At 39.6% G+C, this 21,777-nt stretch overlaps 1 protein-coding gene across 1 annotated transcript in view; it reads right to left on the bottom strand.

Moving 5' to 3' along the window:
- The window catches only part of THADA (THADA armadillo repeat containing), a 1,857,831-nt gene that overhangs the window by 451,104 nt on the left and 1,384,950 nt on the right, over positions 1-21,777 (bottom strand). Inside the window, exon 30 of the mRNA XM_053712286.1 lies at positions 17,778-17,896. Within this exon, the coding sequence (XP_053568261.1) occupies positions 17,778-17,896 (119 nt within the window). The remainder of the gene's footprint in view (positions 1-17,777; positions 17,897-21,777) is intronic.

Below are 21,777 nucleotides of genomic sequence, written 5' to 3'. Positions count from 1 at the left end.
CCTCGCCTCCGCCATGGACTTGAGAGAAGAAAGCAGGCAGTGAAGCGAAGTTCGACAACGCTGATTGCTTGTGGAGTTGTTAACATGAGTCAGGATGCTTTTGCAGAAAGACTCTTCCTGCATCTCCGGACTCTTTCATCCAATCCCTCACTGAGAGTCTGACAGGATTACTTAAAACTCCCGTCCCATGTCAAAGAGTACTACCCTCCATAAGAGAAGAAAACAAACTTCTGACACTTCTCTGCCAACCTCCTGGGACGAAAGGCAAATAATGACTGGAGGATGAGGGAAGTGGGAGGAGTATTTAAGCCTTTGGCTGGGGTGTCTTTGTCTCCTCCTGGTGGTCAGGTTCTTATTTCCCAAAAGTAATGAATGAAGCTGTGGACTCTTTACATTTATGAAGAAAAACTGTACATAATCAAGATGCACAAAATAATAATAGCTTATTATAGTTTTGTATGTTTAGTCCCTGTAGATAGGTGTTCTCCATAACAGATTGTATTGTGCTCTGTTCCTAATAATTTAAATTACTTGCAAATAAATTTGCTCATCAAATATGTGAACTAGATCAGCAACATACTATACGCAAGTAGCAAGTTAAACACTACAGATTGAAAATAAAAATATTAACAAACTTACAAAGAAAATAGTTTTTTTTTTTGCCATCGCACATTCTAGTCAAGATGAGAGAATCATAATCTCAAATTTGTATTTTGGAAACTGACTCTGAAATTGTTGGTTTACTGTAAACAAAGCCACCAATAAAAGTGTCTTCAAATGAAATTAGTTAAAACATTCTAACAATTCTATTTAGCAAATGGATAAAAGGGAATTAAATTATACTTATAACTTTCTAACCTTAGCTCAGTTTTCAGAGTAGTGCTGACAACCCAATGATTTTCCTTCAAAGGAGATAGACAGAAGCCATAAACTCTATATCTTAACGGGACATTGTACACTAGATTTTTCTTTGCATAACTGTTTTATAGATGACCCATTTATATAGCTCATCTGGGAGTGTTTGTGTAACCATGTATAGTTTTGCTTATTTTTCAATAACAGATTCCTAACCAAGCCCCAAAGTATCTGATGTAGACTGAAGTCTGCAAATTCCTGTTGCTCCTGTTTCGGTAATCTGTCTTCTCATATGTAGGGAAGGGGTAGTGTCTGCTCTTCCTGCTTTCTCAGCCTCTTTCACTGGGTTTCACAGCCTAACTTTATCAATAGTGCTAAACTGGGAGCTTCTAAATACGTTTTTTAAAAGGCTTTAGACTGGATTTTTATATCAGTATCTGTGCTTAGTTTTTTCTTTTATGATTCAGATAGAGCATGCAATTTTAAGCAAATTTCTTATTTACTCCTTTTATCAAATATTCTTTATTCTCTTGGTATCTTTATTTAAAAAGGCAGGAATGTAAGCTTAGGAACTGGCCTATTGTTGGTTCAGAACCCTGGGTAGCGCTTGCCGATTGGTGGCCACCAATTAGTAAGCTCTACTCAGGTGCTGAACTAAAAATGGGTTGGTCCCTAAGCTTACAATCCTGCCTTTTCAAATAAAGACACCAAAAGAACGAAGAAAATTTAAAAGAAGTAAATTAGAAGTATGCTTAAAATTGCATGCTCTATCTGAATCATAAAAGAAAAAACTAAGCACAGATACTGATATAAAAATCCAGTATAAAGCCTTTTAAAAACTTATTTAGAAGCTCCCAACACTATTGATGAGGTTAGGCTGTGACACTCAGTGAAAGAGGCTGAGAAATCAGTAAGAGTAGACACTACCCCTTCCATACATATAAAACGAGTTACATATGCAAATCTTCAAATAACAGCATTTTCATTGAGGTTTTTAACAATAATCTTGTTTCAGAACTTTAAAGAATAAGATTTTTTTTTTTTTTTGGTCTCAACTGCCTGTTCCTCTTGTCCTCTCTGAAACTACCAGTGGATACAAATACACCTGACATAATGAGATATTTGGGGGGATAAATTACATTCTTTGTACTTTCTAAAGGGGGGAAATCAATTTACCTGTTTTCTTCCCTTTCCAGTCTAGAAACGTTAAAAAAAAAAAAAAAAGGGCCTGGTTAGACTCTGTATGAAACGGGAGTTTTGTATAATTATAGCAAAGGCAAATGGTTCCAAAAGAAATACTTGATGGAGCCAAAGGATACAAATGAAACAAGACAGATATTTCCTCGCCCTTGAAATAACAAATTGCTAGCTCTGAGCTAAGTTCACAGGTTTCACGGCTGACTACGGATTCTCAGATTGTTTCAAACTAAAAGGAAAGGTGTTTTATTCCAAGAAGCTCTTTTGTTGTCCCATGAAATCAACATTAGTAAAAGCCAACAGCAAAACTATACATTTATATATATATATACACACACATTATATACAGTATATAAATAAACTAATTACTATAGTATATGTTATAGTATTGCACATGCACTTTTTACATAAAAGGGCTACTTATTTTCTTGAAGGTTACAGACAAATCTTTAAGGAGCTAGAGAATTATTTATAGGTAAGCAGGTGTAAGTAAATATTTCAAATCAAGAACTTCGTTTTAATCAACAAAGGTATGTGAAGTTAAACAACTTTCCAATATACTTGCATTATTTATTTTGTCCCCTTTCCATGTAATTTAGCTCAGAAACATTTGGATTTTCTAATTGTTTTGATCTGGATATGCACGCTGCAAATTTCTCAATTCACCCACTAATAATCTGCTACATATCACCTACATATCACCCACTAATAATAGATAACTGCTAAATAATGCACTTTATACTAACAAAGTGACTGTGGCTAGCCTTGATGTCTCAAGCCCCAATTTTCTCCTATAAATAAGGCAAGAGGTGGAGTTAAGCTACTGAAAAACAATTGCAGAGACTAAGATTGCTTTAAAAGTATTTAGACTTGGCTGATATGGCGACACAAGAGACATATCTTGTAATTATAAGGTGTTTACTGTCCCTTTAAGGTGTTAAATAAAGTCACATGCACCCCAAATCTGTTTGATCCACTGTTTGTTTAAGACAGAAGGTAGAATAAAGAGAGTAAAACATATGGAAAAGTTTGCCCATCTGCAGTACAAATTGTGCAAGAGATAGTGAGCTTTAATATTTATTATTTTAAAATACCATTGTGCAGAATTTTTCCCCTCTGTCTAAGGCAAAAGGCTATGGAATAAGTGTGTGTGATTCTTTACCAATGCACATAAACTATGACAGACGAATACAAATCTAAATTTACAAATACAATTTTTTTATTGTTTTTTGAAAATACAATTTTTTTTAGATTACAAATCTTTAGTCACAAATATATCCTATTATATAAAAGGCCAAGTGTGTTTGTCCGAAGCCGTCATGCGCCTTACCTGACAGTCCATGCTGTTTGCGGCGAAAGTGGGCGTGACCGGGGCGGGAGAGTGGGCTTGGCCGGGCAGGGGAGTGTGCGTGGTCGGACAGGACCAGGCACGGTCAAGGACGTGGTCGGGTGTGGCAGAGAGGGGGAAGAGCAGAAGAGAGGGGGGAGAGAGAGCAAAAGAGAGGGGGGAGAGAGCAAAAGAGAGGGGCGAGAGAGAGCAAAAGAGAGGGGGGAGAGAGCAAAAGAGAGGGGGGAGAGAGAGAGAGCAAAAGAGAGGGGGGAGAGAGAGCAAAAGAGAGGGATGGAGAGACAGAGCAAAAGAGAGGGATGGAGAGAGAGCAAAAAAAAGGAGAGAGAGACAGAGCAAAAGAGAGCGGGAGAGAGCGCAAAAGAGAGGGGGGAGAGAGAGCGCAAAAGAAAGGGGGGAGACAGAGCGCAAAAGAAAGGGGGGAGAGAGAACGCAAAAGAAAGGGGGGAAGAGAGAGAGCACAAAAGAGGGGGAGAGAGAGCAAAAGAGAGGGGAAGAGAGAAGAGAGAGAGCGCAAAAGAGAGGGGGGAGAGAGAGAGCACAAAAGAGAGGGGGAAAGAGAGACCGCAAAAGGGAGGAGGAGAGAGAGTGCAAATGAGAGGGGGAGAGAGAGAGCACAAAAGAGAGGAGGAGAGAGAGCGCGCAAAAGAGGGGGGGAGAGAGAGAGCACAAAAGAGAGAGAACGCAAAAGAGAGGGGGGAGAGAACGCAAAAGAGAGGGGGGAGAAAACGCAAAAGAGAGGGGGGAGAGAGCGTAAAAAAGAGGGGGAAAGAGAGCGCAAAAGAGAGGGGAGAGAGTGCAAAAGAGAGGGGGAGAGAAAGCAAAAGAGAGGGGGGAGAGGAAGCAAAAGAGAGGGGGGAGAGAGAGCAAAAGAGAGGTGGAGCGAGAAAGAGCGCAAAAGAGGAGGAAAGAGTGCAAAAGAGAGGGGGAGAGAGCGCAAAAGAGAGGGGGAGAGAGAGCAAAAGATAGGGGGGAGAGAGCAAAAGAGAGGGGGGAGAGAGAGAGCAAAAGAGTGGTGGAGCGAGAGAGAGCTCAAAAGAGAGGGGGAGAGAGCGCAAAAGAGAGGGAGAGAGAGCACAAAAGAGAGGGGGAGGGAGAGAGAGAGCAAGGGATGGGACCGCTGTACTGCAAAAAATGGCCCGTGTGAACTGGCTTTAGGACTAGTATATATATATATATATATATATTTGGAATAACACTATCAGCATGTGTCAAAAACAAATGCTAGTTCCCATTTTGCTAAAGGACTTGTAAAGTCACAGCAAGTCAGTTCAGCAGTTGGAAACTAGCTACTGTTTTGCTTTTAATTAATATGGTGACAACTCCAGCACATCAGCATGATCTCAGGTCAACTATTAATATCTATTATGTAACCTACAACATGGCTTTACATGCCTGATGTGCTTATTCTCATTTGCACCATACAACACTATACAGAGTGTAGATCTTGCATACACAATGATGGATTGCTAGTTAAATTTGAAAGAAACTGTTTATTGTTACAACTCCTGGTGAGCTATGCTGTCTGCCTTCTTGTTTCACTTACTTCCCGTCTTCGCCCCCATGTCCCCACACATCTATGCATATGTGCAACACACACATATTCTACATCTTTCCCCTTTTAAAGAACACATATACATCTATAGAAGACATCATTTGAAACCAAACAAGGAGTGAAACATAGCAATGAACTATAACAACATGCAACATAAAACACAAAATGTTGTGTAGCATCAGTATATGATAAAGTCGTTGAACTTTGAATTGGATTTGCACACGCTTCCCGATTGAGTAACAACCTGTGGGGTTTGTTAATCTGCAATCTCTAGCCTGACACTGTTAGGATCCTGTAGTAGTTGTGTAATACATCCATTTTCGGAAGTGTCACTTGGCACCACAGCAGACGGATGAGTTTGGGGTTCTGAAATGATCATGGGCACAGACGAGGCAGTGGTAGAGCAATATGACTCAGGTACCTGTAGAAGGTGGCGGCGCTTCCTTACTTAGCTGTTACCATCAGAGTGGACAACATAGCTGTTAGGTTGGCGGGCCTTTCCATGAACTGTAGTCAGTTTGTCAAACCCATGGGTAGTCTCCATCCTCACCACTTGACCAGGCTCCAGAGGAGAAAGACGCCTGGCAGATTTGTCATGGCTTATCTTTCCCTTTTGTCTGAGTGTAAATAAGGCATCCTGAACATCGGTCTAAAATTTCGGCAGAAGCTGGGATGAGACCATGGGGATTAGAGTCCTGGTGCGTTGTGGCAGTAATTATTGTGCTGGAGAGGGCAGGCCATTCTTGAACTGTAGTCAGTTTGTCAAACCCATGGGTAGTCTCCATCCTCACCACTTGACCAGGCTCCAGAGGAGAAAGACGCCTGGCAGATTTGTCATGGCTTATCTTTCCCTTTTGTCTGAGTGTAAATAAGGCAGCCTGAACATCGGTCTAAAATTTCGGCAGAAGCTGGGATGAGACCATGGGGATTAGAGTCCTGGTGCGTTGTGGCAGTAATTATTGTGCTGGAGAGGGCAGGCCATTCTTGGGTGTGTTGTGCAGGTTGAGTAAGGCTGCATAAATGTCAGAACCATCATGTGCACATTTCTCTAGGAGATGTTTAGCCAGCCTGACCCAAAGCTCTGATAGACCATTGGATCTAGGGTAATGGGGACTGCTAGTGACATGCTGAAAATCCCACTGGTGAGTTCTTGAATTCTCTACTGGAAAATGAGGTTGCATTGTCATTCATCAGCTGATGGGGAATCCCTTGTGTAGAGAATAACCACTTTAATGTCCTGATCACTGTGTTGCTGGACAGGTTCGGAAGAACATCAAACTCCCACAAACCAGAATACGAATCTACCAAGACCAGGTCATTCTTGCCTGCCCACTCAAATATGTCAGCCACTGTGATGGACCATGCCAGGTATTTGGTGAAGTTGTAAGGGTTCTCTCATCTGGTGCTGTTTTAGAACATTGCATGGGGCACATCTGGAAACTTCTCTTTCAATGTCACTGTACATAGTAGAGACCAGAACATGGTTTCACAAGCCCTTCGCTTTGTGGACTGAATGCCAGGGTAGCCTTGATGGAGTTGTGTCAGGTAGTATTTCTGGAGAGAGTGAGGGATTACATATCTCTGACCACGCATAATTAATCAATCATCCACTGTCAATTCATCCCTCACAGAGTAAAATGGGACTTCCTTAAATGAGCCAGGCCACCCATTGAGAATGATGTCCATGAGGCGCTGACAGATGGCATCTGCCTGTGTGTTTTGCTTAAGTTCCTCAAGCCTTCTGGACAACAACACCCCATCCAGAGCCAACACATCATAATCCTCAATAGTATCAGGGTTATCAGTGATGGGAGTGTGTGCATGTGAAAGAGCATCTGCAACATACAGTTCACGGCCTCGTTTATAGATCACATTCAGGTGGCACTGAAGTTTAAGCATCATTCGCTGGATGCGGGCAGATGCTGTGTGCAGGTTTTCTTAGTATGGTTATGAGTGGCTGATGATCCGTCTCCACAGTCACTTGGTGGCCATAGATATAATCAAGGAATTTTACACAGGCAAATACTAGTCCCAATAATTATTTCTCAATTTGTGCATAGCAGGCTTCAGTCTCAGTGAGGGCTCTGGATGCAAATGGCACAGGTCTGTCATCTTGAAGACAGATTGCACCAAGATCATGCTGTGAAGCGTTATCAGACAATATCACCGGCTTATGCACATCAAAATACTGTAGGACAGGTGGACTGGTCAAATGTGCTTTAACTGTATCCATAGAAGTAGCATGTTGTTCAGTCCAACACCAATCAGCATCTTGGCGCAGAAGCTGACGGAGGGGAGACATAACCTAACTGTAGAAATGAATGAACTTAGAGAGATAATTAGTCATACCAAGAAACCTTTGCAATCCATGTTTGTCCTCTGGGGCTGGCATTTGATAGATTGCTTTGTCTTTATTTTTGTCTTGTTTTTTCTGTGTCAGGCTTAACACCTTTATCTGTGAGAAGGTGGCCTACATATGGCACCTTTAAGACCCTGAAGAGGCATTTAGAAGAGTTGAGTTGCATATTGAATGCTCTGACACAGTCTAGTATGCACCAAAGCGGTTTGTCATGTTCCTCCATGGTGGAGCCCCAAATCAAGATATCATCCACGACTATTTCACATGGTTGTCCAGCAAAGAGCTGTTCCATGCATCTCTGAAAGACTTCGCTTCCAGTAGAAATCCCATATGGCATCCGTAAGAATTTGTATCTCCCAAATGGGGTCATAAATGTTGTGAGTAATGATAATTCCTCATCCAGAGGGATTTGCCAGAATCCACACTTTGTATCTAAAATGCTAAAAACCTTTGCCTGTGGCATATCAGCGATCACTTGCTCAATAGTCTATAATAGGTGATGAGGCCTCAAGAGAGCCTTATTTAGGTTTACAGGATCAATGCATACACGGACAGTGCCATTCTTTTTGACTGCTGCAGCCAAGGCAGTCACCCAAAGGGTAGCCTCCTCCACCGGTGAAATGATGCCCAGTCTAGTCATCCTTTCCAACTCTTGGGCAACCATGTCTTTCATAGCCAGTGGGATTCTTCGGGGGGCACACACAGTAGGATGCACGGATTCATCTAGGCACATGTGATACATGACTGGAAGCTTACCAATAATATCAGTATGAAATAAGTCCTTATAATCAGTCATCTTGGGAGCCTGTTGCTGTACAGCATGTACTTCTGGACTGAGTTGGATGAGATTTAAGCGCATGCTATCTGGTAAGCCTAACAGGCTTCTAACTTGTCCCCTGAAAGAACCAACATAGCAGTGCCGAGTGTCTGAATTGTTTGACTGCCATAAGCTATCAAGTTCACTTTATTTGACTGGTCAATTGGAATGTTTGGGTCAATACTGTGTAATGTGGATAGGGACATGACATTGCATTTAGCACCAGTGTCAATTTTCAACTTGACTTGCTTGTTACTGGTTGTTGAGAAGAAGGTGAATATTTCTCCTTTATTTGCAAACACACTTTCTTTCCTAAGATATGGTGAGTCCACGGCTTGAGTAATTACTGTTGGGAATATCACCCCTGGTAAGCAGGAGGAGGCAAAGAGCACCACAGTTAAACTGTTAAGTATCACTCCCTTACCCACAACCGCCAGTCATTCTCTTTGCCTTCGGTGCATGGAGGAGGTGAAGTTTAGGTGTCTGAAGACAAATTTTGATTTCATCTTCAAGCAAGTTTTGGGGTATAGCCGTATTCCACGTCATTCCTTGCAGTCGGGTAGTGGTGGCTTTAAAGCAGTTAGGAACTTGTAAAGAGGTACTTACTGCGTTTTCCTAACAATTGCTGCCCTAGTTTAGAAAGCCAGAGTTGGCTACTCTGTTTTTTCTTTTACAAAGGTCTCTGTGAAGAACTGTGTCTTCTCATACCTTGTAACTGTCTACATGCCGGACAGCGGAGCAGGTAAGTGCTTTTTCTTCCAGTTGGGGAGACCATGCACTTAACAAATTAAAAGAGGCAAATTTGGGAAAAGAAGTAAGGGCGCTAGAAAAGCTTAAGATACCCCTAAAAAGCTTGAATAAAGACAAAAATTGACCGGGGACTTGAATAGACTATATATAAATTTTATAAATATCAGAATAAACAAACATAAATTTAAAAACAACACACACAAAAAATAATATGTTTAAAAGGGACGTCTCCCTATAACTTCACAATTACACTTGTATCAGTGAAACAATGTATATAAAGATACCAGAGTGCAGTGGTAGATACTGTTATATTAAAAAAGGGTCATTCCTTAGGACATTGCCGTTAATCGGATAGTGTCTATCTTTGGTTTCAGATGTCAAGTCTGTAAAACTCTTGATAACCGGTCTATTAATTATTTGCAGGTATAAGCCTCTGCACTTTATCTGAGATTAAGCAAGTTAGACGTCTTATGTTTGTGATAACACTTTACCGGTAGTCGATCTCTGTTCAGTGTGCTTCGTGGATGTTCCTCGAGATCTCGGCGTCTGACGTCACAGTTCCTGAATCAGGGGCTCGTCTCTCCCAGCCAACCAGAGCCTCCGTGGGCTTCGGTCTATTTAACTTTTGTTGTCCGGTCCGTTTCTTAATGCTTGAATAACAGTTGGAGATTGCTCTTATTGCTCAGCATGCAACCTCTGTTGGTGCTATCCGCCAGGGGATAGAAAAGGATAGAATTACAACCCGGGTTGATAACTTTTCCTCTGTCTGATAGTGATTCAATATGTGGTACTAGTGTTTTCTACGCGTTTCACTCCTTTCAGAGCTTTATCAAGATTCTTGATAAAGCTCTGAAAGGAGTGAAACGCGTAGAAAACACTAGTACCACATATTGAATCACTATCAGACAGAGGAAAAGTTATCAACCCGGGTTGTAATTCTATCCTTTTCTATCCCCTGGCGGATAGCACCAACAGAGGTTGCATGCTGAGCAATAAGAGCAATCTCCAACTGTTATTCAAGCATTAAGAAACGGACCGGACAACAAAAGTTAAATAGACCGAAGCCCACGGAGGCTCTGGTTGGCTGGGAGAGACGAGCCCCTGATTCAGGAACTGTGACGTCAGACGCCGAGATCTCGAGGAACATCCACGAAGCACACTGAACAGAGATCGACTACCGGTAAAGTGTTGTCACAAACATAAGACGTCTAACTTGCTTAATCTCAGATAAAGTGCAGAGGCTTATACCTGCAAATAATTAATAGACCGGTTATCAAGAGTTTTACAGACTTGACATCTGAAACCAAAGATAGACACTATCCGATTAACGGCAATGTCCTAAGGAATGACCCTTTTTTAATATAACAGTATCTACCACTGCACTCTGGTATCTTTATATACATTGTTTCACTGATACAAGTGTAATTGTGAAGTTATAGGGAGACGTCCCTTTTAAACATATTATTTTTTGTGTGTGTTGTTTTAAAATTTATGTTTGTTTATTCTGATATTTATAAAATTTATATATAGTCTATTCAAGTCCCCGGTCAATTTTTGTCTTTATTCAAGCTTTTTAGGGGTATCTTAAGCTTTTCTAGCGCCCTTACTTCTTTTCCCAAATTTGCCTAATTTTTATTTATAACAGTCTGAAGGATCTGTTATTTAGTTAAGGTGTCTGATACCCTACACTTAGCGCACTTCAATCACTCACCACTAACAAATTAAAAGACACTGCTTTTTTATTAGGACACAGATAATCCTGTTGTATGGGTTACACTGGGGCATGAAGCAGGCACTGTAGCATGTGCGAGACTAACATTTAAACTCTTTTAAAAAGAAAAGGTAAAATGTTTGTATTAGGCTTTATTTTCTGACACATATTTACTTGATGAAACAATACAAGTTTAAACTGAAAGTAAGGCTGCACTTTCTATTTCAACAGCTTATTCATTTCCCCTTTGCTTTAAAATAAACCGATGCAACATTTTAAACTCTCCGGTTTGAAAAAACGTTTTTTTCTGGTACTCAGTATACCAGGAAGCTATTTTTAGTGCCTCTCTGTTTCGCAGCAGTAATTTTAGCTCGGCAGTTGCGGTCACATGACAGGCTTTACTTCATAAAGTTTCTGAGGAAAAAGTTGTTTATTAAATGTTTTTTCTTAACGTTTCTCACATAATTTTAGCTGGGGATTGATTCTAATTTTGGATAAAATTTAAAGTGAATTTTTTCCTTGGCTTATTTTAATTGAATATTAAAATCTTTGAAACTTATCTGTCCAAGTTTATTTACGGTTTCACAACATGTCTGATATGGAGCAAGAGCCTGCTCTCATGAATTAATGCTTATTATGTTTAGATGCACAAATTGCAGCTCCTATGCAATTTTGTTCTTCATGTGTCAAGGAAACCTTGAAAAATAAAAGTAACATTTTTGAGCCTGTCTCTCAGGATGATGCTGTTAAAATAATACCTCAGCTTTCTCCTGCTACGTCCCAAGCCTCAATGGCTTCACATGCAGTGCACTGCGGTTCCTCTATAACTCCTAGTGGAGTTTATTTAAAAGCAGAAATTGCTGCTCAGGTATCTACAGCAGTATCTGCGGCATTAGCTGCTGTTCCCAGTGCCAGACCGTGCTAGGGAGATTATCTCACAGGAATGGGAGAAACCAGGGGTGTGTTTTCCCCATCTCTCATTTTTAAGAAAATGTTTCCTGTCGAGGACTCCATTAAAGACCCTTGGTATACTGTACCCAAAGTTGAAGGGGCCATTTTCACTCTGGCTAAGAGAACCACTATTCTTATTGAGGATAACTGCTCTTTTAAGGATCCGATTGACAAGAAGCTGGAGGCTTATTTGAAAAAGATATATGTTCATTAACGTCTCCAACGGCAACCTGCAGTGTGTATTGCCACCGTGACTAGTGCGGCATCTTATTGGCTCAACGCCTTGTCTGATTCTCTTCAAGTAGAGACTTCCTTGGATGGAATTCAAGATAGGATTAAAGCTCTTAAGTTGGCCAATTCCTTTATTGCAGGTGTCATTTTACAGGTTGTTAGATTAGGAGCTAGCCCGCAGGGCATTATGGTTGAAATCCTGGTCTGCGGATGTTTCCTCTAAAGTCAAGCTTCTGGTGATTTCTTACAAAGGCAAAACCTTGTTTGGACCCGGTTTGGCAGAAATGATCTCTGATATTACAGGTGGAAAAGGGTCTTTTCTACCTCAAGAAAGAATAGGCCTAAAAAACGTCAAGAGTAATTTTTGTTTCTTTCGTAACTTCAGAGGAAAGCCTTCCCCTTCTTCATCCAAGCAGGAACAATCCAAGTCTTTTTGGAAACCCAATCAGTCTTGGAACAAGGGGAAACAATCAAAGAAACCCGCAGCTGATTCCAAATCAGCATGAAGGGTTTGCCCCGATCCGGGATCGGATCAGGTGGGTGGGGCAGACTTTCTCAGTTCTCTCAAGCCTGGATACGAGATGTCCCAGATCCCTGGACTGTGGACATAGTATCCCAGGGTTACAAATTGGAATTCAAGACTTTTCCTCCCAGAGGCAGATTCCTTCTCTCAAGATTATCTGCAGACCAGATAAAGAGAGAGGTGTTCTTGAAATGTACATGCACATAATTATGACAGTTCTTGAAATGTATACAGCATCTTTCCTCCCTGGGAGTTATAGTTCCAGTTCCAGTGCAGGAACCGGGTCTCGGGTTCTACTCCAACCTATTTGTGGTTCCCAAAAAAGAGGGAACTTTCCGTTTCATTCTAGACTTGAAATGTCTAAACAGGTTTCTCAAAGTTCCATTCCTTCAAGATGGAGACTGTACGCTCCATTCTTCCTTTAGTACAAGAGGGTCAGTTCATGACAACCATAGACCTAAAGGATGCGTATCTTCATGTTCCTATTCACAGGGACCATCACAGATTCCTGAGATTTGCCTTTCTGGACAAACATTTCCAGTTCGTGGCCCTTCAATTTGGTCTAGCCACAGCTACCAGAATTATTTCAAAGGTTCTGAGGGCTCTTTTGGCAGTGATCCGTTCTCGTGGAATTGCTGTGGTAACCTACCTGGATGACATATTGGTTCAGGCGCCATCTTTTCAACAAGCAAAATCTCACAAAGAGATATTGTTGTCTTTTCTTCGTTCCCACGGATGGAATGTGAATCTGGAAAAAAGCCCCCTTTCCCCTGCTACAAGAGAAGTGTTCTTAGGGATCATAAAAAATTCTCTTTTGATGAAGATTTTTATGACAGAGGTCAGGACAAACAAAATAATTTCCTCTTGCCTCTCTCTTCAGGCTACTGCTCATCCTTCAGTGGCTCAATGTATGGAGATAATCAGTCTGATGGTGGCTTCCATGGACATTATTCCTTTTGCTGGATTCCATTTGAGAGCTCTCCATTTGTGCATGCTCAGACAATGGAATGGCAACTATGTGGATCTATCTCAGAGAATAGAGTTAGATCAGTCGTCAAGGGATTCACTCCCATGGTGGATTTCTCAGGAACATCTGTCTCAGGGCACATGCTTTCGGAGACCTTCCTGCGTGATCGTGACGACGGACGCCAGCCTGCTGGGCTGGGGAGCAGTCTGGAACCTGTTAAAAGCACAGGGTCTTTTGACTCGGGAGGAGTCTGCTCTTCCCATCAACATCTTGGCGTTGATGCCAATTTACAATGCTCTATTGGCTTGGCCTCAGTTGTCCTCAGCCCAGTTTATCAGGTTCCAGTCAGACAACATAACCTCTGTGGCTTACATCAATCACCAGGGAGGAACTCGGAGTTCCTTAGTCATGAAGGAGGTTACTTGGATTCTTCAGTGAGCAGAGACCCACAATTGCTGTCTATCTGCCATCCATATTTCAGGAGTAGACAACTGGGAAGCGGATTTTCTGAGCAGACAGACTTTTCATCCCAGGGAGTGGGAACTCCGTCTGGAGGTGTTTTTCAGCTTAGTCTTCAAATGGGGGGGTGCCAGAATTAGATCTGATGGCGTCCCGTCAGAAAGCCAAATTTCCAACGTACAGTTCAAGGTCAAGCGATCCGCAGGCCGTTCTGATAGATGCTCTGGCGGTTCCTTGGGTTTTCAGGTTGGCATACCTGTTTCCTCCGTTTGCTCTCCTTCCATGAGTTATTGCTTGTATCAAACAGGAGGGAGCATCAGTGATTCTAATATCCTCTGCGTGGCCTCGCAGGATCTGGTTTGCAGACCTAGTGGAGATGTCATCTCTCCAACCTTGGAGACTACCTCTGAGGAAGGACCTCCTGATTCAGGGTCCCTTCCTTGATCCAAATCTCATTTCTCTGATGCTGAATGCTTGGAGATTGAACGCTTAATTCTGTCTAAGTGTAGTTTTTCTGAGTCAGTCATTGAGACTATGATTCAGGCTTGCAAGCCTGTTAATAGAAAGATTTACCATAAGATTTGGTGTCAAAAAATGTTATTAGTGTGAATCCAAGAGCTACTCTTGAAGTAGAATTAGAATTCCTAGAATTTTATCTTCCCTTCAGGAAGGCCTGGATAAGGGATTGTCAGTCAGTACCCTGAAGGGTCAGATTTCTGCTTTATCAGTTTTACTACATAAAAGTTTGGCGGATGTGCCAGATGTGCAATCTTTTTGTCAGGCCTTGGTCAAAATCAGGCCTGTCTTTAAGTCTGTTGCTCCTCCTTGGAGCCTTAACCTTGTTCTTAAGGTTTTACAGCTGGCTCCGCTTGAGCCGTTGCATTCCACAGACATTGTTGCTATCTCTTCTGCTCGAAGAATCTCGGAACTCTCAGCTCTGCAGTGTGATTCCCCTTATCGTATTTTTGATGCTGATAAGGCGGTTTTTCGTACTAAGTTAGGTTTCCTTCCTAAGGTTGTTTCTAATAGAAATATCAACCAGGAAATGGTTGTTCCCTCTCTGTGTCCTAATCCTCCTTCTTCCAAAGAATGTTTGTTACACAATTTGGATGTTTTACGTGCTCTTAAATTCTACTTTCAGGCGACTAAGGATTTTCGCCAGTCCTCTGCCCTCTTTGTCTGTTTCTCTGGGAAACGTAAAGGTCCGAAAGCTACTGCTACTACTCTTTCTTTTTGGTTACAAATTATATTTCGTTTGGCTTATGAGACTGCTGGACAGCAGCCTCCTAAAAGAATTACGACTTATCCCACAAGAGCTGTTTCCTCTTCTTGGGCTTTCAAAAATGAAGCTTCTGTGAAACAAATTTGCAAGGCTGCCTGCAACTTGGTCTTCTCTACATACTTTTTCCAAATTTTATACTTTTGCATCGGCTGAGGTTTCTTTTGGGAGAAAGGTTCTTCAAGCGGTGGTGCCTTCTGTTTACGACTGCCTCTCTTGTCCCTCCCTATTTATCCATGTCCTTTAGCTTGAGTATTGGTTCCCAACAGTAATTATTTAAAGCCGTTAACTCACCATATCTTAGGAAAGAAAAACAAAATTTATGCTTACCTGATAAATGTATTTATTTCTGGATATGGTGAGTCCACGGCCCCACCCGTTATTTTAAGACAGTTGTTCTTTTGACTATAACCTCAGGCACCCTCTACATCTTGTGTTACTCCTTTTTCTCCATTTCCCTTTGGTCGAATGACTGGGGGTTGTGGGTAAGGGAGTGATACTTAACAGTTTAACTGTGGTGCTCTTTGCCTCCTCCTGCTAGCCAGGAGTGATATTCCCAACAGTAATTACTCAAGCCGTGGACTCACCATATCCGGAAAGAAATACATTTATCAGGTACGCATACATTTTCTTTTTCACAATGGAAACAAGTTTGGTGATCATCACTTTCCACTTTATTAATTCTATGCATATTTTGTTTTTTAGTTCCAATGAATGGTGCCAACCATGCACTACTATTTTGAGGCTTGGATCTACAACACTTTGCAAAATTATGCCATTTGTTGTATGAGTTACGCCTTTTGTTAAAAGCCGGGCATTTTTTGCGCTCAGTAGCATGCCCACCACCGTAGTTGCTGCATTGCCTCTTGTTCTGCTGCACTACAAACACTTCTGCCTCTCTTTTAAGTTCCTTAGTGGCCCTTTCAGAATGCTCAAACAACATACATATTCTGATGGCTGATTCCAGTGTCAAGTTTTTTTCCCTTAGTAACAGAGCACGAACTGCGTAATTGTGGATGACACAGACACTTCTGTCACGTATTAGTTTATCTGTTAGTGCACCAAAGTCAAATTTTTTAGCCAGCAGTCGCAACGTGGCTACAATAGGATTGAAATCCCTCGTCAGGTTTTTGAGCCATCATGTTAAATGCATGTCTGTCTATTATTACGTTACATTCCGGTAAGCAGATCTCATCAAATTTCTTGATTAATACTTCAGGATCCTCTTTGTTCTCACCCACTTGAAAATGAATTGACTCATATTTACTTAGCATAAAACATAGTACTTCCTTTCTCCGCCCCCATGTACCCACAAATCTATGCATATGTGCAACACACAAATATTCTACACAGAGGAATATTAATTTTGATGTATTAAATACAGTTTTCATGGTAGCAGAAAAACGGTCTGTAGCATGTGGTCTTCATTCAGAATATTTTTTTATCTTGTCATTTACCATACAACATGCTTTAAAGTGAAGGTCAATTTTTGCATATTGTAATACACCACTGCAAACCTTAAAATACAAATATTACAGTCGCTAAGTTTATATTTATATAAAATTATTCGTTTTCACAAAAAATGTATATATATAATACCTCCGGTCTCGCTATTCGCTCCGCCCCTACCACACTTCCTTATTTATCTGTTGTGACGTCGCTGTAGTTCCTACAAGCGGACTACGCTCGTGCACAACAGTATTTTCTAAATGCGCATGCGTTTCGTACACCCAGTAGCGCATGCGTTGAAGTAAAAATCATTACTTTATATTCAATGAATATGTCCGCAATAGCTTTGAAAATATGCAGGAAAGATCGTAATCAGTCTTACCGTTTTTTTAAAAATATTTTGCCTCTGCTGCGATCGAGCGTAGTCGTGGATACAATGTATCAAGAGATTGTGAGAAGGGACAACGCATGCGCGTAGCGTGAACGAGCAGGAGGACGATGATGTGTATTTTTAACGCATGCGCAGAACTTCGTAGTGACGCGAGAGAAAAGCGGCTGGACGCCACAGGGTTAGACCATATATTGGATACCAGGAATGTCACTCAATAACGGGAGTATGGCGGGCGGTTAATACGAAGACAACAGAGAGGAATTAAAAGGTGAAAATAAATAATGTTAACAATAAATATCAATAAATTGATGAATGAACATAACTATTAATTTGAGTCAGCTATTGGAAAAAGTTAAGCAATGCTCCTGACTTGACCTTCACTTTAACATGCATAAAGTGTGTTTTCTGTCTTGTTTTTTTACAATTATGTACTAGGGAATATTGATTTTTTTCGCCATTTCTCATTTAATTGCAAGCAAACCAGACTGCTATGAGAGCATAAGTCCTTAAGCAAAATGGGAACTAGCATTTATTTTTTACATTGTTTTGACGCATGCCAGAAGTGTGATTAAAAAAAAAATATTATTAAATATATTCCAAAATAGATCATTTGTATTATAAACAAATTGTATTTGGATGTTACAATTTATGTACAATGATAAAGAATCACACACACTTGCCTTTTTGAGGCACACAGTGAACAACGACATCATTAAAGTGTAATAATGTTTTATTAGATAACTGTAAAATATTATTTCCCCTAAATAGTAAAACAAGAGAGACAAAAACAATAATATAATAATAGTTTAACTATTGTAACTTTACCAAATGTTTTATGTAGTTTTATATATTTTATTTTGGCTGATTAAATAATTAGAAATGTGGAAAATCATACTGAGAGTAGAAGCTTCCTCCAACAACTTAAGTCTACGTACCTTTTGGCCAACCACACTTTGGCTTGGATACTATTAATGATGTCACATATCTCCCGCTGAATTCGGTCTGAATTAGCTGTGTGTTTAGCCTCAAAGAAGGACTGCAGCAAGTAGAAAACCTAATGTAAGAAAAAAAAACAGACAGAAGAAAGGCCACTGTTATGAAAATATTTTTAATTCTCTGTTACTCGTCACTACCTTTCCTCAAAATAACTCTTTGGAAGAGAATGAAACGACCACTTGTAGGCCAAGACTGGAAGCTTTACACTCTCACATGGAAAGACTGTTACCTTTGGCGAATACCGCACAACTGTTTAAGGCCCAAATCATTCACTTGTTTATAAGAGATGGCCTGTGAGCCCTTTTCACACCGTATGAAAAAAATTAAATTACCTCATACTGTGATCATGATTTCCTAATGAAATCACATCCTCGTAATTAAAAACAACCGACAAATAGAATTTAGCAACCTTTTTTTTTCCGTTCTTGGCAAAAGTATAGTTAGCATAAACATAAACACTTACAGGGAGGATATACAGGAAGAAGTCTGTTGGAAAATGCTTTTACAGTGAAGTTTTCATAAGGATTACGCAGATTTCATATAGAAAATTATGCAAAGAACAGATTTAAATTGTGCAAAGAAACAAAGAAATGATGTGTTTCCTCATATGTGACTTCATACAAGAGTGGATACATTTCTGGAGGTCAGTGGATAAATGGAGTTTAAGCTCTGTAGGGCACATCTATAAATATCAGTTCAATGCCAGTTCTGAATAGCAACTATTTAATAACACCTTTAAGTCTGTCTATGTTATGCAGAACAACAATGGATTTTGGTGGAACTACCCAGTGCCGGTTTTGCAATGTGGCATATTCAGTAAAGTGTGCTAGAATGTGCCATCTCTTTATTAAGCTTTGTTGAACCATATTGGATTTGGTCATCTACATGGAGAGACTTATTACCAAACTAGTGTTATCCTCTGTTTGTAAATAAAATAAATAAAAAACAAAACAAAAAAAAAACCATGGAATGTATACAAATTTATTTGAAACTAAATTATGGAATATGTAAACTTTTTGAATTCTATAGCACAAATAAATATAAACTAAAGTATACCAAAAATTCTCTACAGCAGCCAATAACAAACTCTACCTTTTCAGCAGAGTATAAGATTCCTCCAGCAAAGTTAAAAAGAAGTAAAGAAAATAATTTGTGAGGATAAATCCACACTGCAGTCTTACACACAGTAAGGTCTCAGAAGAAATGTCTGTGTCATCAGTCCATGGATTGCAGACTGCCCCTTGTAGAATGTGTCTTTAGCAACAAAAAAAATAAAACATGTTTTAATCAATTTACAGGTTAATACGATGTGATAAGCAAATGTTATTCCTTACCTGCATACCTGTCCCTTCAGAATAACAAGCAGCCTGTCTGTTTCTCTTGATTCTTTTGTCTCGGTCCTAAACCCCTGTTATATATACATAGAGCTGTGCCAAACTCATTTGGGGTTTTATGTGAAAAAACAAACAAACAAAAGAATAAACCACCTTGGGTTGGAGTTCAGTACCTAGCTAAATAACTATCTTATCTTGATGGAAGACCAAATATGGAGAACATCAAGAAGTTTCCTAAAGATAAGCTTGCTGAGGTAATAGCCAGATGCTGGGGTGTATCCATAATTGAAACAAGCCTTAAGGGAATAGTTCATCACGTAATATTGTTTATATATATATATATATATATATATATATATATATATATATACAGTATATATATATATATATACAGTATATATATATATATATATATATATATACACAGTATATATATATATATATACAGTATATATATATATATATATATATATATATATATATATATATATATAAAATTCCAATTTTCCAATTTAGAGCGCTCTCTCACTTAGAGAGTAGCTACCAGGGTGCAGGCAAACATATGCATATTACAAGCTGTGGCAATAGTTTGTGTGGTAGCTCTCTTCTTTGTTTGTAATAAAATGAGCACTTATTTTTAGGACTCACATAGTAGGATACATTTTTACACTTTTTATTTTTGTCCTCTTTTCCTTTTATTATACTTAACACTGTGTGAGTATATTATGTGCACAGCCCTATATTACGTTATTGTTTTGTATATTTCTATGTCACTTCCTGTTATAAAATGGGCTGTTCTTCTTTGATTGGGGGTGGGGTTTACACCTGTTATAATCACTTATGTTTATTCACTTGGTCTGATGAAGGGGTGATTGATCCCCAAAACGTTACCTGTTTGAAGTGCTATTAAAAGCACTTTTTCTTGCACAAATCCAGTGAGTGCAGGCCTTTCTTCAATTTTATACATATCTATAAAAACACTATTACGTGATGAACTATTCCCTTAAGGCTTGTTTCAATTATGGATACACTCCAGGCTGCTCACCTTGTAATGGGACTCAAACTCCAATCGTCAAAACTGCAAACAAAGGAACATAGGGGGCGCCACATACTGTATCAAAATATCACAATTATGTATTCAAAATGAAATGTGCAATTTTACTCACATTTAATAATCATCAACGGTGATCATAGGCAGACCGAACTCTCAGAGCTGTTCAGCTGGCTAACTTCTCAACTGCAGGAACACTCAGGATGACCAACAGTTGTAAACCTCAGGGGAAGGTAAGTACTTTAAAGGGATACTAAACCCAGTTTTTTTCTTTCATGATTCAGATAGAGCATGAGATTTTAAGCAACTTTCTAATTTACTCCTATTATAAATTTTTCTTTGTTCTCATGCTATCTTGATTTGAAAAAGCAGTACTGTAAGCTTTAGAGCCAGACCATTTTTGATTCAGCACATGGGTAGCACTTTCTGATTTGTGGCTAAATGTAGCAAACCAATCAGCAGCTCTACCAAGGTGCTGAACTAAAAAAAAAATGGGCCGGCTCCTAACCTTTTATTACTACTTTTTCAAATCAAGATAACATGAGAACAAAGAAAAATTGATAATATGAGTAAATTAGAAAGTTGCTTAAAATTGCATGCTCTATATTAATCATGAAAGAAAAAACGTGGGGTTAGTATCCCTTTAACAAAAAAATGCTTTCAAGTAGTGTGTAAAAGTTTAAAAACTTTATTAAAAAAACAACATAAGGTCAAAATAAAAAGTATAAACTGCAACCGGTTTCTCAGCCTCACAGACTGTGTTTCATCAATATAAAGAGAGGGATATAAAAAACATTTTTTTCACTTTGAAATTAAATCCACAACCCCAATAAAAATTTATTTTTCTCTTCTTATGTACTTTAAATAAATCATACAGGCTGCCTTAAGAACCTTTCCTTCCAAAGGCTGCTTCAGAAGAAGCAAAAACATCTAAATGGTAGAATTTCATAAAAGTATGCAAAGAAGACTAAGTAGCTGCCTTGCAAATCTGGTAAACTGGAGCCTTATTCTTGAAAGCCCAAGAAGTGGGAACTGTCCTAGTAGAATGAGCAGTTATCCACTACAGTGGAGGCTGACCTGCCTCCAAGTAAGCCTTGTGAATCAAAAGTTTCAACCAAGAGGCCAAGGAAACAGCAGAAACTTTCTGACCCTTCCTAGGACCAGAAAAATGAATGAAAGTATCAATGTAATATTTAAATGCCCTAACAACATCCAAAAAATGCAAAGATCTCTCTGAAGCAATTTTAGGATTAGGACACAAAGAAGGAATAACAATCTCTCTGCTAATGTTGTCTGAAGAAACATAGTTTGGCAAAAAAACAAATGAAGTCTGTAAAACTGCCTTATCCTGATGAAAAATCAGATAAGGAGGATCACAAGAAAGAGCAGATAACTCAGAAGCTCTTCTAGCGGAAGAGGAAGCCAAAAGAAATAGCACTTTCCACCTTATGAATAGGTTCAAAAGGAGGAGCCTGCAAAACCCTTAACACCATCTTAACATTTCATGGAGGAGAAATTGGCTTGTTTACAGCTTTAACATGGACTACAGCCTGA

Source organism: Bombina bombina, chromosome 4, assembly GCF_027579735.1.
Source record: "Bombina bombina isolate aBomBom1 chromosome 4, aBomBom1.pri, whole genome shotgun sequence".
Lineage (NCBI taxonomy): Eukaryota > Metazoa > Chordata > Amphibia > Anura > Bombinatoridae > Bombina > Bombina bombina.
Note: the sequence above shows the minus strand (reverse complement) of the source record. Positions and strands in the feature narration are given on the sequence as shown.